Genomic DNA, 17677 nt, shown 5'->3' with positions numbered 1-17677 from the left:
GGCGCATCAGAATTATCTGGAATGCTTGTAGAGAATATAGATTCCTGGGTCCCACCCCAGCCCTACTGAGTTGGAATCTCCAGAGAAAGGGAGTCCAGGAATCTATATTTTTAATTAATTCCACAAGTGCTGCTTACACAGCCATCACAGCATTAATCTGGGGGCCTCTGTCTGGAAATCATTGATAGAGACAGGAGTAGAAGCTGAGTATCCTGTTGCCAAATCTGCCACCAATGCCGTGTGACCTTTTCAACCCACAAAGCTTCTCCATCCTCTAAATGTAAAATGACAATGATTATAGAAGCTGCCCCTTTACCAAATACCTGGAGATTGTCCAGGAACAAACGAGGTTATGCCACAGAGCGCTATGCTTTGAGCTTTCTGGAAAAGGCATTCTAAAAATACAAGGGCTTATGAATACAATTACTTCCATCTGGGGATTTTTTTTTCAATCCAAGATGAGGCTGGTTATACTAATTGGTCACACACACACACACACACACACACACACACAGGCACAGAATCCAATTCCTAAATGCAGTGAGGCGCCTCACCAAGAAGACAAAGGGAATACCAAACTCCATCCAGAAAGAACTTGCACTATGTTTCTCCTTGTTTTCTAACTAAAGGCTGGAGTTCCTGGCACCCACTGGAACTGCTATTTGTCCAGTTAGTTAACAGAGGTAGACTTGGCAACTTTCAATTTCTAGACCTCGTTCTTCATCTTCCAACCTAGCTCATATCTAGGGATCCCTGATGGGACAAGAGAAACCCTGGGGAAAAAAGAGAAAGGTCAGCAGAGAGCTCCTTATCCTAGGAGTTCTCCACTCTACTGGAGACTGCCATGGCTGGTGTTCCGGTCCAGCTCTCCTCTCTGCAGGTGGGTAAACATATTCACTCCTGTCAGGTAGACCCGCTGTGCCCCTAATTCTCACTTCACACCCCCAGCCCTCAGTCTGCTCCACTTTTGGCCTTTGGAACCTGGCTTCTCAGTACAGGTATAGTCAGTGGCCATAAAGATGACTTGAAGACTTGAGGCCTGCAGCCCTCCTATATTCCAGATGTGCAGGACCTCCTTAATGAGCTGCCACAAGGGCGGGGGTGTGGGGGGAAGGTGGAGGGGAGAACAGAGCTTCTCTGGGGGAGGCCTACAAGTGACCTGGGAGCCAGGAAGTCCTCGTAGAATACTCAGAGATGCCTGTCCATAGGTCTTAGCTCAAGAGAAAAATGGGGGTCTGTGGCAAAAGAGAGGGCTGTGTCCCAAGTTACCAGGTAACAGCACTCTTAGACTGCACTGTGTACCATAAACACCTTCCTAAAATGCAGATTCCTTGGCCTTGCTTCCAGGAGTTGTGGTTCCTGGGTTCTGAGGTGAGGATGGAGGATTCGCATTTATAACAACCATCCTAGGTGATAATCTGATGCAAGCTGTCTAAGGACGACACTTGGAGAAGCATTTAGTAAAATCTTTATACAAGAGGTAGGCTCATCTTATTTTTGAAGAGTAGGTAGTTTGACTGATACAGAAGGATGAGGAGGGGTTTCCACTTGGGGTAAATAGCCTGAGGCCATAAAGACAGAATAAGCAAAAACTGCTTATTCTGTGACACACACACACACACACACACTGGTGGGATGGGGTAGGGGTATGTAGGAGTGTCAAGGCAGTAAGGAGACCAGCCTGACTGAAGGGGAGGTTTAATGTAAAGACACATAAGGTATGAATTGGATAAGTAAAATGGAATCTTGGGGGCACCTGGGTGGCTCAGTCGGTTAAGCGTCTGCCTTCAGCTCGGGTCATGATCTCGGGGTCCCGGAATCAAGCCCTGTGCAGGGCTCCCTGCTCAGTGGGCAGTCGGCTTCTCCCTCTCCTTCTGCCCCGCCCCCCCCCCCACTGGCTCATGCTCTCTCTGTGTCTCTCAAATGAATAAATAAAATCTTTAAAAATAAAATAAAATGGAGTCTCAGATGCCAAGTGAGGAGGTTGGATTTGATCTGTTAGGTAATGGGGAGTCTTTATAGGTCTTGAGGAAGGGAGCAGCAACTGAAAAGTCTGCCAAGGACATCAGACCAAGAAAATAAGACAGGAAACTGAGAAAGTCTTTTTATCACATAGGCTGTTTCCCACAACCAGGTGGGCCCTTGGGAGTGTGTCAGTAAGAAGTGCAGGAATCTAATCTAGATGCTTCCCTTGGTCCATAGGAAGGAAAAAAGTGAATCTGGCTGAGCCACTGAAAACCACCCCTGAATCAGCACAATGCTGCTTCTGGGCTCCTGAATGGGAAACAAATGAGAAAGCTGTCCTGAGGCTTTGCCAGTCTGCCCTGCCACCTCCCCCCCACCAAGTGCCCAGTGCTGGGCTGTGAAACCCCCAGAGGAACACTTTTCCTCTAAGCTCAGCAGCTTATGAATTATATGGTTCCTTGTCTCCACTTTATCATGCCCCACACCTTGGTCCTTCCGATGAAAAAGCTGAACGTAAGCAAACTGAACTAGGATCTCGATTGAAGATGGCTCATTAAACTTTGAAGTCAGCCTTAAAGGAAAAAAGCCATTCCTTTACTGTTCCCAGAATCCACTCTTGTCTCCAAAGTGGGGGACATGTAGCCCCTACAGCATGCAAGATGCCATAATGGTGTGGGGAAAAAAAAGACAAAAATTTCTTTATTTTAAATGTTTTTTGTTTTTATGAATATTTATAATATTACATAATAGATTAATACCACTGTACCTAATTCATAATAAATACACATATATGCAGTTTGCTCAAATTTTCTGAAGTGATAAGGGAGCTAATTCTCACGGGTTTAGAGATTACTGCTCTAAACAATGTTTTCCAACCTTTTCAAGTAGGAAAGAGCTCTTTTTATGTTTCAAAAAACCCCTCATTTTGTGATATTTTTATGGCACTTCCTACATGAGAAAATTCATGACGACAGAAAATACTATGAATCAGTATCAGTAATAATTTGAAATAGATTTGCACTGTATTAATTTCAAGAACACCCTCTCTCATGTAAAGAGAACATGGCATATATGTATATATACGAGTCTCACGTTAAGGGTCTCTGGAGGAAGCTCGTAGAGCTGTGATCTCATTCCCTAACTCCAAGCCCCACCTCCCCAGCTCCAGTGTCAACTCTGAGAGCCAAGTCATTTTCCTTTATTTGCCCTTCGCCCAAGCCAAGGACACCATCCTTCTCCCTGCGCCAACAGTGCAGCAATCACAGAGGTAAAAATCAGACCTGCTCCTGGAGCCTGAGATTCAGAAATTACAGGCAACTACTAATGAACCGGAAACTGGGCCCCGGTATCGTCCAGGAAAACATATCAAATCATTTTGCTTTAGTTTGGGATGTGATTCCACCACTGACAACTGTTACCCTGACTCAGGCCGGAGAGAATCTGCTCGGAGATACCCAGTCTTCAGAGTTGCTGCTGTCACCTTTGATCAACTCTATTTAACAAGTTCGTGTGGACAGCGATTACGAGCAGGGCCTCGAGCCAGACTTCCCAGATACCGATCTTGCCTTAGCCGTTTCCTACCTGTGGCCTTCAGCAAGTTACTTCATCTATCTGTGCCATGGTTTATTCACCTGTAAAACGGTAATGAAAATACTTTCTACCCTGTAGTGTTATAGTAAGGATTGATTTAATTAATTTGTGAAAAAGCAACTAGTGCCTGGCACATAGGAATGAAATGAGTGAATAAATATTAGCCATCATCATCATCATCATCATCATCATCGTTATTTTACTACTGCTACTACTACCACCAGGGGCCATTCTCCTAAGCAATTTATTATATTTGTCCTTACTCTGGACCTTTGTCATAGAGCTGCTTACAGAATCTCTGCAAAAGGCTGCATTCTCAAATGCAACGTCATTGCTGGCAGGCATTAATGGTTTGCTGCAGTTCGGCTCACCCGGTTCTTATCATTCCCTGTTATTTCTGTACAGTTTTGGTTTTTTCAACCAATGGGACAGGAAAGGTAGGATTCATGACTTACGCTTCTTTTTTCTGTATTTTGCAACACTTATAATAGAGCCCGGGATCCCTAGAAAGTTCCCAGTAATAACAGGCTGACTCATTTATTGCTTCATTAATAATAGGCAATAAATCAGGAAACATGTCACTATATTCTCCTTCCTGGACTCTTGGACAGCAGTCCGGCAATAGGTGACAAAGCACCTGTTGTTGGGTGGCTTTCCTCGCTCAGCCGCTGAAGCACTGGGCTCATTCGGGCCACCATCACCGAGTCCCACTTCCCGTCCCTTCCTCTGGTTTGCCAAGCAGCAACCTCTACACCCTGCTTTGCAAAGGCCCCGTGTTCTCTCGTGTTATTGACTCCTGAACCCTGTTTCATCAATTGCTCTATTTCTTAAAACCTCCAAACTCTCTCTCAAAAGGGCTCCTTCCTCACTGCCTAAGCTCTGTCTCAGTCTCCTCTTCTAAAATTATCTTCATGTGACTTTTCTACCTTCACCAGTGACCTCTTTTCCCTCATTCCTTTCAATACGTAGTAAGTAGCCCACGAAGTCTGGCCTCCTCCCCCGCTCCCTTCCTTCACGCCTGGATCCAGCTTCTGCTCCAACTGCCCTGCACAAACTCTTCTGCTGAGGCCCCCAAAGATCTCCTACTAAATAAATCCAGTCATGGTTTCTCAGTCAGACGCTCTTAGCTGCTTGGCTTCTCTTCTTGGCCCTGAGGACACTGCACCTACTCAGTTCTCCTTTATAAACCTTCTCTCATTGCTTCTTTGCTACCTCTTTCCAAGGGTCCTTTGTTCCCTTCTCCAAGGGTCTTTCAGTTTCTTCCTTTTCTTCTCTCTCTCCCTCTCAGAAGTTCTAACAATCCCTAGTACGTCCACCTTGGCCTCCATGCTTATAATTTCCCATTTCCCCTCCCCAGTTCTGCTCTTAAATATTCCTCCGTGCATACGATACTCCTCCTGTCCTCCCAAGTTCTAGTCCCAAATTTCCAAGCACCAAGTGAAAATGTGCTTGTGGATTTCTCTATTGCAATTCAAAATCACCAAAACCTGGACCCTCCGTTCCTCTCCCCAGTGCGCTCCCCTTCCTGCCCAGTGTTTCTATGGCGCTCACAGGGGTCTGACCTTCAAGGTCATTGTTGGGCCTCACTTTTCTTCAACCCCAAATCGAACATCAGGTCCTGCCAATTCTTCCTTCACAGTCTTTTTTTAAAAAAGGTTATTTGGGAATAGGTAATACATTTCCATGGCTCTAAAGTTAAAATTCTATGACAAGGTCAACGTTGAGGGGGTCTCACTTCCACTCTTGTTCCCTTTCACTGTAAGGCCCCCCTAGGTAACTTGTTTTTGCTTCTGTCTTGTGTATCCTTCAGTGTTTCTTTATGTGACTATAAGCACAGATTCTCTCCCCTTCTTTCTTACACAAAATGAGGCATATTAAACACCATACTGTGTTGTATATTCTCTTTTGCCTGAAGATGCATCCAGCAGTTTTTCCCCTAGTAGTATATGGCGCTTCCTCATGCCCTTTTTAAAGCTGCATATAACCTGCTGTGGGTTATTAGTCCTCTGGTAATGCGGACACTGGTTATAAACAATGCAGCAAAGAATGATCTTTTTTTTTTTTTTTTAAGATTTTATTTATTTATTTGACAGAGAGAGAGAGAGAGAGAACAGGAACACAAGCAGGGGGAGTGGGAGAGGGAGAAGTAGGCTTCCTGCCAAGCAGGGAGCCCGATGTGGGGCTTGATCCCAGGACCTTGGGATCATGACCTGAGCCGAAGGCAGATGCTTAATGACTGAGCCACCCAGGAGCCCCGCAAAGAATGATCTTATCCTTGTTCTTTTATAAGTGTGTACTTAAGAAAAACTCCCAGAAAGATAAAAGATGAATGTATCTGTCCTTCAGAGATTCTTAAATCCTTACCTTCTCACTCATCCCATTTGTCACCAGCACAGTGTTACATCTAGATCACCAGATAGCTTCCCTGCTGGCTATCATTGCTAGATTAACCTTTGCCCAATCACTCTTGGATGGATTCATCTGCCTGCTGGAAAATCTCCAGTCATCCTCCTTGTCTACCAAATAAATCACAAACTCCTTAGCCTGTATATAAAACCCACCGTGGTCTGCCAACGTACCCTCCTTTTCGGGTTCCTCTTAACAGTCTGCCCTGGCTAGACAGCCTGCCCACTGCTTTCTAGATACCCATTGTGCTCTCATCCCTCCAGGCCTTGTTCTTCACCAGAAGTGCTCACCCCTTCTGTCTACCTGAACCCTGCCCCTTCTTTAAGGGTCTTCTTGAATGGCACTTCCCGCCTGAGTCTATCACTTACCACCTCAGCCAGAAATAATTCCACCCGACTTCCCCAAAGCCCTGTATTTAAGTCAATTACATGGCGTTTGCCTTATGGTGCCTTCTACCATAACTATGTCTGTATGTAGCTCACCTTCCACACGATGTTGTGACTTCTTTGAAGGCAAACACTGTGCCTTCTGTATGTTTTATTTCCCAAAGTGCTCTTTATGGTTTTGCAAATATATAAGTCCCTCAGTAAATACTCCCTGGAAGACCGTTTATTAAGAGAAATCAGCCTTTTGGCTTGACCCCCACCCCCAGGGCTGGAAAAGGCTCGCAGGGAAATGAGGCAAGATGGTCTGATGGCTATAAAACACACACACGCACAGCGAGGCATGAACGCGCACAGACGCATCCATCCCGCCTACACAGAAGGCCGGCTCATAAATTCTGCCCATTTTAAAGAACTTGAGGATTAATGACAACAAAACTAAGTGGAACTCGGCAAGCACTTCATTCCTCTTGGAGGTTTGTGATTTTTCAAGGCTTAGGTTGTTTTATTCCATGGACCACAGACTTTAAAAAAAGTTACAGGGAAAGACTGGGTAAGTACTATAGCTGAAATAAGAGGTTATTCTCAAGAAAAGGTCACGATCATAATCTACTCTGGAAAAACGCTACATTAGGTTTCACAAAGTCTGGCTTCAAGGGTGCCTGGGTGCTTCCCTCAGTCGTTAAGCGTCTGCCTTCGGCTCAGGTCATGATCTCAGGGTCCTGGGATCGAGCCCCACGTCGGGCTCCCTGCTCAGTGGGGAGTCTGCTTCTCCCTCTCCCTCTGCTTGCTGCTTCCCTATTTGTGCTCTCTCTGTCAAATAAATAAATAAAATCTTTAAACAAAACAAAACAAAACAAAACAAAAACCTTTGTACTCTATAATCCCCAAATAGCAAGGTCTGTATCATTAGATAAAAAAGAAAGAAAAGAAAGAAAGTCTGGGATCAAGGGTGGATACTGTTCTATTACGTAGGCATTTTGTCTCATCAGGACATTGTTTTTCCCATCTAGAAAAAACAAACAAATCTTCCTGCAAAAGGAAAACATTTTTTCCCCTCCAACAAAGCACCCCAACTGTGGTTCTCCACTTGTGTGGCAGGAAGAACTGTGAATCAGAGAAAAAAGGATGGTGTTCTCATCATCTTCTGTGATATAACCTGTTTACCTATCTTGACCCAACTTGGAATCTAACTGGAAAAGTAAAACTCAGAGTCCATTAGTGATTGTTCATGGAACAGGTTGATTTCAGAAGATGAGGACCAACTTCCTTCCACAGACCTACCACGATAATCTCTCCACACTCAGGGAGGCAGCCTCTGGCCCGGCCCAGGCTCAGGCCGGTGTACCCCCAAAAAACTCGCGGTGCCTTCTCCAGTTCAAGCTGCCATCACTGCAAGGCTCAAGTTCAGCAAAAATCTCCTAGGCAGCCTCACTTGGGCTCTCTTGGGGCCCAAGAAGTGTACTTGTCGATGCCAAACCAAGCACCCATGATTTGCCAACTATCAAATCCACAGGTCTCTCTTCAGCCTTCACGTCATCTGAACTCTCTCTGAAACTGCTGGAACCACACTGCACTTCTTTTTGAAACCCCTTCCCTTCCCTGACACGGCCCCTCCTGATTCTTCTATTTCCTCTGCTGGCTCTGCTTCCATGGCCTTCCCGATGCTCTCATTCTCCCCTCTTCTCTCCTCTGCCCTCTTTCTCTCTCTACTTTTGCTGATGAAGTTCATCCACTCTTATGGCCTCAACTTGCCCCTATGTGTGGATCCCTCCCAAACTGACATCCTTCCCCAGCTCTGGCTCCACTTTCCACTTTTCCTACCGAATATCTTACCATGATGCTCCATGGCCACCTCCCACCGCCAATGATCTGGCCTGTCTGAAACCAAACTCAGCAGCTTCTCCCCCCTGCCCCCCCATCAGCCTCCTCTTCCTCTTTAGCTCCCTATTTCAGCTACCCATCCAGGTCAAGCCCTATTCCACCCAGCTCTTCCCTCAGCTTCTCATCCCATATGTAATTGCCCACTACATGTCACCAATTCTGTGTGTCCTTTCTGCCACATTCCAACTGCCATAGCCAATGCCTTCAGCGACTCTTGTCTGGCAGGATAACGGCCCAACTGCTCTGCACCTCTACTTTTTCTATCAGACCAACCCATCCTCCAGAGTTTCTCACTTCACAACATAAGCTCGATTATGTCACCACCTCACTCAAAATCTTTTAATAACTCCCCAAATTCCTTGATACCTGGGCCCAAATTAACTTTCCAGTCCCATTGCCAGGCAAGACCCGTCTGTCCTGAGATGTCTTCTGTTCTACCCTAACCTGTGGGTCCACAGTGTTCTGTGTAAGGAGTTTCATAGAGTCCCTCTCACCTCCCACTCCTCGGATCAATACATGCGGAGGGCCAACTCTGGGTTCTCTACCCCCTTGAAATGTACTTGGCAAACGTATCCTGGTCCTTCAAAGACAGGACAAATGTTACCTTCTCTCTGCAGCCTTCCCTGACCAGTGGCAGAACCCCTGATCTGCCTCATTTGTTTCCCCAGAACTGTGTTCCTGCCTCTATGATAATCTGCCCCTGCCTACTCTAAGATCTCTGTATGTTTCCAGAGGGCAGGGACTAGCAGTCTTCATTCATACACCGCGCATCTAGCACAGTGCCACCAGACTTCTCACGTGAGCCCTCCAAGGGCTAAAACGGCACAAAGCTAAATTTGTACTCTTATGAAGGCAGCAAGTGTATGAGGAGATCAGCCTGAATGAAACAGAGAAATTCCAAATGGCGAATAATGTAGCTCCATTAGAAGAAGATTTTCTTTTGCTGAAGGCCTTCCTGATGTCCCTTAAATCTCACAGACAAGTGGTTGCCTGTTCTGCCAGGAAGCGAGGACCCCCTCTTCTCCTTAGCCACGTCGGCCTTCTCTCGGAACACAACAGATGTGTTCTTATGGCCCGGAAGAGCCCCCCTGTGACCTCACTGTGGCCCACTGCTTCACTGTCCCCAGCATCAACCACTCACGGGCTTGCCACATCAATGGCCAGAGGAATCTAAAGTTTCATTAAAAACATGAGCTCAAAAGGCCCCAAGGAGCCCTAAGAAGGAACACATGTTCTGAGGTTAACAGAATTAATTATAAATTACAGAGGTTAATAATAAATTGAATTCCATTTTAACTTTCTCAAGCTCTGACTTCTGATATCTAGGCCCCTTATGGCCCAGGTATATTGGTTCCCTTCCCCTGTAGACCTCAAACCCTCTCAGGCCCTTAAATCATTTACTTGTTAGGTAAGCTAGGCCCTAGCTGAAGACCCAGGTCCAAGGGGTACTTGAAGAAGTCCTAGGCCAGTGGCTCAGTTCTATCAAGCAGCGACATCTGCTGATCCATACTGTGTCCTAGAGACTGTATTAGGTTATAGGGGAGACCTAGTCCCTGCTCTCAGGGAGCTTCTGTTTCAGAGACAGAGGCATGTAAACAAAGCACATGTGAATGTGCACAAAGAGATCCGTGGCAGGAGTGTGTGTAGTTCGTGTAGGACGGCCCAGCTGGTCACAGGCACAAAGCCCTGAGCTGACCCTATCCTTGGTTCCAGAGATATGTTCTGGCCCCAGTCCATCTGAACAAATATTTACTGAGCCTCTACTGCCAAGTTCCTGCCCTCATGGATCTTACACTTGGGCTTCAGTGTTAGCAGATGCCTCCCGATCTTGTTCTTCTGTACAGAGTACCTTCCAGAAAGCACCATTTCTCTAGGATGAGGGCTTGGTCTTTTTCTCAGCCAGACCTTCCAGGAACTTGAGTTCTGTACACAGAATTCAGGTCCTATTCCTGGGACCCTCACCCTGATGCTGAGTGTACATACCTGCCCGTCCTTCCCCTGTGGACCTGTGGCTGGAACTTCTCATATTGTCCTTGGCCCACTGTATCTCCTTGCCCTCATCTGTAAACTATGGACAATAACAGTATCTCCCTCCAAGGGATATTATGAGGACTAAATGAGACTAGCTTGGTACATGCTAAGCATTCAATAAATTAGCTATCATCATTATCTTTATTTCTAAGATCCCTGCCACACTGCCTGCCTCATCCATGGACTTTCCCGCCTCTTGCTGAGGTGTGAGTTGGGGGCAGGAAGGGCCCTCCCCCCGCCGCCTGTCATCCCCACCCCCACCGTGCTTGTAGGTTGGCTTAGTTTGGCTCTCACGGGCTGGCCCACCCAGACCCAGTGGGGGAATCCATGTACCTCTCAGTGTCAGGTAGCCGTAAGCCAGGCTGGCCACAGCCTGTGCACATTTCCAGTGTTCTTCCCCAAAAATAATCCGAGAAAGGATGACACAGCGAATCAGCTCCTTGTTTGCTTGGGTATTCTGCAGAGAGCAAAGATATCATTATGCTTTTTGGAAAGGAGGGAAAGCTCTAGCCCAGACTCTTCTCACAGGAATATAGGACTGAATTCACCTGTCGTCGTTTTCTCTTCTCTCCCCTTCCCATCCCATGACCAATCCAGCAAGGCCTGGTGGCTGTCCCTTATTCCTAAGTCCTCACACTAAGCTCTGCTCCTCAGTTCTGCCATGAGTACCTGATTCAAACCACCCTCACCTTTCACCCAGCTGACCACACGAGCCGCTTCTAACTGCTCCCACTCTTGGCCCCCCCCCCCCCCCCCCCCGGCCCCGTCTACTCTCAACATCATAGCCAGCGTGACTTCCTTTAACCTTTTATTGTGAAAAACTTTAGCAACATACAAAAATAGCATGGAGAGGGCTCACTTAGTTTCATGAGGTATCTACTCATGGTCAATCTTGTTTCATATCTATCCCCCTCATCCACCTACCCTCTCTATTATTTTGAAGAAAAATCAGATATTAAATCATTTCATATCTCATAAGTATCTCCCAAAGATACAGACTTAGACATATAACCAGAAAACCACTCTCACCAAAATATTAATAATTCTGTAATATTAAATATCTAGTCTCATAAATCTAATAATTACCTCATAAATCTAATTTTTTTTTTTTTTTTTTACAGTCTGCCTGTCCATACGTTGAGATCAGTCTCCTGAGTCTCTTTTCATCTATAGGTTCTGTTTCCAACTCTAGTCGTTATCCAAACTGGCCAAGGAGTTGTCAAGCCTTAAAAACCCACACTTGTACTCTATGGCAGATGGTACTTGTCTGTTTCTAAAAGCGAAGGTTCTAGCCCAGGACTGTGAAATATGAATGGGTACAGGCCAAGATGATTGTCCTCTGCAAGTCCTCTGGATGATTTACAGAGGTAAATTTATAGATCTATCCAAGTAGGGGTATCAGCTTCTATCATCTGCCTGTGAGGTGCCTCTTGGCCTTTCCTAAAGCCGTCTACAGACCCTTCCTCTAGACATTTTAAGCTCATTTTTTTCCCTGGCCAGGAAGTCAGTGTATGAATTCCTCAGTGGATAAATCATGCTCCAGGAACATGCTGGTGCCTGGGTTCTAATAATGAAGGTCACCGTCATCCTATCTCAGGCTCCCGGATTTTGAACATTCTATTAATAGCACTTGCTCTGAGGTCCTAGTTACCAAGTCTTTTCTCGCTCTGAGAAATGCACCTCTGGACTCTGACCTCTGTTGCAACCTCCCCTTTCTGGTGCTTTAGTTTGCTTATGAGTCCACTGAACCACTGGCATCTGAGCCTGGGCCTCAGCCCGGCTACCCTTGTTCTCAGCCTCCTGCCTCACTATCCTGGCCTTCTTGTTACCCAAGGGATCTCATTCTGAAACATTTCAGGAGAAATTAAAAAAAAAAATTTTTTTTTAATTAAAGGTAATCAAACATCAACACAAAGAACAAAACATTCATTTTCAATTTAAAGCCAGGAGCACAAACCCTCCATGGAAGAACGCACAGTGACCCTGGTGTGGAACCCCAAGGCAGGGTGGCTACCCCACTATGCTCTGCCTTGTTTTCTTCTGCTTATAAAGAAATATAACAACTTCCCCTACTTTGAGTGCTTCAATGTCCACTGAAGGCAGAGCTTCTGTCATCGTGGACATATTTTTAAAGGGAAACTAAAACCTTGTGGGCTTTTTGTTTTACCATTTTTTTCTTAATCAGCTGAGCTATTTTCTTCTGGGATTGGGCCAATTTCTCTTTAGGAAGAGACATGCAGCCTATGGTCTTCTCCTCCTTGGCTGTGGTGTCTTCTTCACTCTCTCCAGACCCACTAGAGGAACACAATTCTTCTCTTCGCTGATATGCTGGGATCTTGGCTTGCTGAGACCTGTAGATAACAGAGAGGGATGTGGATTCAGATTTGACCTCTGTGTATCTCAAATCAGTTAAAGTTGAAGAACAAATGGGGGGTAGGGATATGCACTCTATCAGAAACTTGAAGGAATAAAGTCTGGGGATAAGCTCGCGGTCCCCTTGAAGCGCAGAATCAGGACAGCAATGTGGTGATTCAAATGAAACAGATTTGTTAAACCACCCACCTCCCTCAGAGTCCCAGCTCTGCTACTTACTAACCACATGACCCTAAGCAAGTTATTATTTAATTTGTTTCTTTGTAAAATGAGGTCAATCAGAGGAGGTGACTGGATTAAATCAGATAATACTCATAAATCACTTAGCATCACGCCTGCTATTTAGTAAGTACTATTTTAATATTAGCTATTATTATTTTATTAGCTCCAAAACGAAGGTGCTGAATTGGAAGATCTCAAAGATCTTTTTCATTCTAAAATTCTGATCCAAACCAGGAAAGAAAATCGGTACAATGAAATAATGGGAAGGGAATTAACAGTTTGAGGCCAGACTTCACCGTCCTCTTTCATATTTCTTAAAAGTATTGGCCAACTAACTAAAGAGGATGTGGTCCCAATAAGGAGAGGGGAGGGAACTCCACAAAGTCAAGAGCAGATTCAGAAGCAAAATGGCCTTCCCAGTTGTATTAGAAATAAATGTGTTGAATAAAAAGCTGAGTGGATTGAAAACCTCCCCACTCTCCACTTGCTTCTCTCCCTCCTGCCTCCTCTCTCCCTCCCAGCCCCCTCTTTCCCTCCCACCCCCTCACGCCCCCCCTCCTTCCTGCCCCCTCTACTGTCTCACATGCACAATGTAGATCTCTGACTTCAATGCTGAACATGATTACGAATGGGTAACTGGAAATGGTAAGGATAAAAGTCAAAGGAGGTAATCTTACACAAAAAAAGACATAACCATATCTTAACATTGCCAGAAAAATCAAAGTGATCCAGAAAAAACAGAATTCTGAAATCTTAAGAGCAGAACAGAAAGTTTAATTATAAACAAGTCTCCCAAAGGAATCACCTTTGTATATACAATTTTAAAAGTTGTACCACTTTTAAAAGTTCAACCACTACATAGTTTTAAAAATAAAATTTATCTTCCTTTTCCACTGATTAGATAAGTAATAAATGTTCACTGTAAAAAAAAAAATGATAAAGAAGAAGAAAAACAAATGTCAAGTGTAATCTTTTACACTAGGTTTGAGAAATGACATGTTAACATCCATCCAGACTTCCTGTTCTAAATAACCTACCCAGAGGCACATGAGCAAACCAGGTCACGTGGACAGGACAGCAACGTTTCTTCAGGCCCAGGCCTGGCAAAATCACTTTCTGCCCACAAACAGAAGTGTGCTTTCAGAAGACATGCAAACTCAGTGGAAAAGCCAGAGAACATGGCTGATGCAAGGTGATCAGAAGGTAGGTGCTAAGCTTGCCTCCTCTCTGCCTGGTGAGTTAATGCTCCTCCTTCAAGACCCAACTCAGATGTCACCTCTGCTGGAGTTGTCACCTCTGCTGGAGTCCCATACTAAAGTAGCAAGTAGAGACACCCTCCAAAGGACTCGCAAAAATTTCCTCCAAACTTCTACTATAGTGCAAATCACATTATAGTCACGTTTTGAAAATTCCTTTGTTTTGTTTCTGAGTCGTCTTTGCCTTCTAGCAAATAAACTGCACCAGGGCCAGGGCTAAATCTCATTTATTTCTGAAACCCTGCTACCTGGCTTACAGTAAAGATAAATAATGGCTTGTTAAATGATGCACAAATGAGTGAAAAAAAGAAACATAGTCTTTAGGACACTTGAAAGAAAACATAGTCTTTAGGACACTTGAAAAATACTGAAGGTAGAGGGAATCTGTGGCAAAAGATCCTAAGTCAAGAAAACTAACAGAAAATTGAGTCCCTCAATAGAAGATTTTGCTTAGGCTACATATTTCAAAGACCTGGAACAGAAGTTCAACCTACTGGGATCACCAAAGAGATTGCCAATCATGGATCTTAAAAATTACAAGCCCTAAATATTTTAAGTTCAGCCTTCAATAAAATTAAGCTGAGACCAAAAGCAGCAAGCTTCAACAACAGCGACCTCAAAGCAAGGAGAAACATTGAGGTCTTGACAAATGACTTGAGAATGCAAAGACCTAAACTAGCTTTGAACATCTTGTCATGAAAGATGAGAAAGATGACTGGAGAATACTGACCAGTCAGATTTCTTGAAAGATAAAATAACAGTCAGAATAAAAAGAATAGGCAGGTTGAATGAAAGGTCTGTCTTGCCAGGTTTATAACTTATTCTATATATTGCCATCAATAAATATGAATTCAGACTAGTAATAATAAATATGAATTATCTGATTACTTCCAAGATACTCTACTGTGAACGCTACATCTTAACTTCAATTTTTAAAGTTATACAACCCTTAACTTCAGGATATTTTATGAGGTGGTACAAAACGACTGAAATTAAGCACATGAAATGTGGCTAATCTGAATTGAGATGTGCTATAAGTATAAAATACACACTGAATTTCAAAGACTTAGCATGAAGAAAAAGTATAAAATATTTCACTACTTGTTTTTTAAAATATTCCAGATATATTAAGATAAATACAGTATTAAAATTCAATTTACCTATTTCTTGTTTATTTTTTTTTTATTTTTTTTATTGTTATGTTAATCCCCATACATTACATCATTAGTTTTAGATATAGTGTTCCATGATTCATTGTTTGTGCATAACACCCAGTGCTCCATGCAGAACGTGCCCTCCTCAATACCCATCACCAGGCTAACCCATCCTCCCACCCCCCTCCCCACTTGTTTATTTTTTAATATGGCTACTGGACAATTTTAAATTACATATGTGGCTGGCATTTGTGACCTGCATTATATTCCTGTTTGATAGCATTGGTATAGATCAATGGTTCTCAACCAAGGGTGATATTGGCCCCAGGGGACATCTGGCAATGTCTGGAGACATTTTGGTTTGTCATTACTGGGACGGTGCTACTGGCAGCTACTGGGTAGAGACCAGAAATGCTGCTAAACATCCTACAACGCATAGGTCAGCCTTCTACAACAAAGAGTTAGCCCACCCAAAATGTCAACAGTGCCAAGGTTGGGAAACCCTGGTATAGAAAAATGGTTAAAGAATTGACTCTGCAATCCGGCCGCCCAGTTTGAATCACTAGCTGTGGGATTTGGGGCCAATTACTTAACCTTTTTTTGATTCATACTCCTTAGCTATAAAATTATAATAGTATAATAGTATTAGCAGTACAGGGATGTTGGGGCAATAGATGACTTCATGTAAGTACTTAGAACAGTGCCTGGCACAAAGTATTTGCTCAATAAGTATTAGCTATTATGATGTGAAAGTTTTACTTATTGTCTCTTTATTTCATAAAACAATTTTAATTTACTCATTATCTTTGTTATATTTAATTCTCCATGACTTTATCAATCTTGGTATAATTAACCTATCTATAAAAAATAAAATTTCCCTTCAGTTAGGAAAAAACAATTATGTTCCTTCTCGCACAGGTTGCACAATTACAAATGGACTGTATAGCAGAATCGTTATTAAAACACACCACAGAAGCTCAACCTTCTCTTCTATATAATATGCACACAAAGCTCCGCAGCCCAGGTTTGCCTTAAGTGGGAGGTCCGTGTTCCAGGCCAGTGACTGAGTGTGATGTCAAGGTTCTGTGGTACTTACAGGTGGAAGCAGAAATCCCAGTCGATGTCACTGCTGACAGTTGGAATGCGGATGGGGCTGGCTTGCATCTTCGTCCTACCAAGAATCACAAGTCAGGTTGGCTTTGGAAAAAAAAAAAAAAAAAAAAGGTTTAGAAGTCTGTTCTATTTTCCCTCTGTTGGATGCCATTAACATTAAACTGAAACTGCCCAAGTACATAACCCATCTGAAATCCATAAATAGACTATCCTCACTCATGTATAGAGACACCTAGAAGGCAGAAATTAAAGGTATTTGCCAAATTAAACCTCTGAATTAAATTTCTTTCCCCTAATTCCTACTCCAGAGTACCTCCAAAATCCCTGACGTTTTTTTTTACCCCCTTAAAGCCAGTATATTTACAGCTCCCGAATCATCAAAACTTTCTCCTACTCAAGTCAGATATTGTTTTTGCCAGATGGATCCAACCAAGCAACCAGTTCTAAGCATTAAATGAAGTATAGCCATCGTATTGGTTAATTCTTCTCTTTGTCCCTAGGGCCATCCCACTATTTAATAGGAGGTACTAGTTAAGGAACACACAAGCGTCTGTTTGGGTATTGTCCTTAGCTGAGGGGGGAAATGACTGAAACCTCATGACAAACATCTGATTTATAATTATTTGTGAAATTCAATTCTCATGGCTCTCCCTTTAAATCAAATCTAAATCGAATGCACAGTTATGCACTGAACATTAACACCCACCAAGTCGCTCCTCATTTCACCCTGCAGAATGTCACTCCTTCCCATCTGAGCCCTGAGTAGCTCTCTCTGACACAGGCTCCAGAACATCCACAATCCAAACACCAGAAGGAGATTATTTCTCTTTCTAATCTCTACTTTCAAAACTATGGCCAGGGCGAGGAGTTTTGAGTTCCCAACCTCCTAAATTCTGTTCCATGAGGTGCTATACGGTCCTGAATAAATTAGAATACCAAACTTTGGCCCCTCTCTCAAAGGCAAATCGCTTCCCTCTTCCCTTCACCGCAACTTCGTAAACCCTGAGCCACATCCTGAGCCCCAAGTGAGCATCCCGAGGCTTCTTTCTTGCGGGTGGTGCCACAGAGGCTCCAACTCGAAAACCACAGGCGGGGAGCAGCAAGGTAGGGGTTGGGCCGCCCACCTGGCCGAGGGCAGAGAAGCCACGCCCCGGAACTAGCCTTCCTGGCTCCCTCAGCAGGAGAGCTCGGCTTCCTCGGGCGGCGTCAGCGTCCTGGCCTCGGCCGACTTCGTTCAGGACGCCGCACAGGTGCCTGGCGGAAGCGAGGCTCTCTGCGCGGTCGGCCTGGCGCGCGGGCA

General features: G+C 44.3%; 1 protein-coding gene across 1 annotated transcript in view; it reads right to left on the bottom strand.

The window, feature by feature from the left end:
- Positions 1 to 17677, bottom strand: part of TTC23L (tetratricopeptide repeat domain 23 like) — a 52012-nt gene extending 34335 nt beyond the window's left edge. Inside the window, exons 1-4 of the mRNA XM_032415185.1 lie at positions 17502 to 17677; positions 16361 to 16461; positions 12427 to 12610; positions 10593 to 10716 (exon numbers count right to left, since the gene is read on the bottom strand). Of these exons, the coding sequence (XP_032271076.1) occupies positions 10593 to 10716; positions 12427 to 12610; positions 16361 to 16428 (376 nt within the window). The 5' untranslated portion in view covers positions 16429 to 16461; positions 17502 to 17677. The remainder of the gene's footprint in view (positions 1 to 10592; positions 10717 to 12426; positions 12611 to 16360; positions 16462 to 17501) is intronic.

Source organism: Phoca vitulina, unplaced genomic scaffold, assembly GCF_004348235.1.
Source record: "Phoca vitulina isolate PV1807 unplaced genomic scaffold, GSC_HSeal_1.0 scaffold17, whole genome shotgun sequence".
Lineage (NCBI taxonomy): Eukaryota > Metazoa > Chordata > Mammalia > Carnivora > Phocidae > Phoca > Phoca vitulina.
The sequence above is the reverse complement of the archived record's forward strand: the minus strand, read 5'-3'. Positions and strand labels throughout refer to the sequence as shown.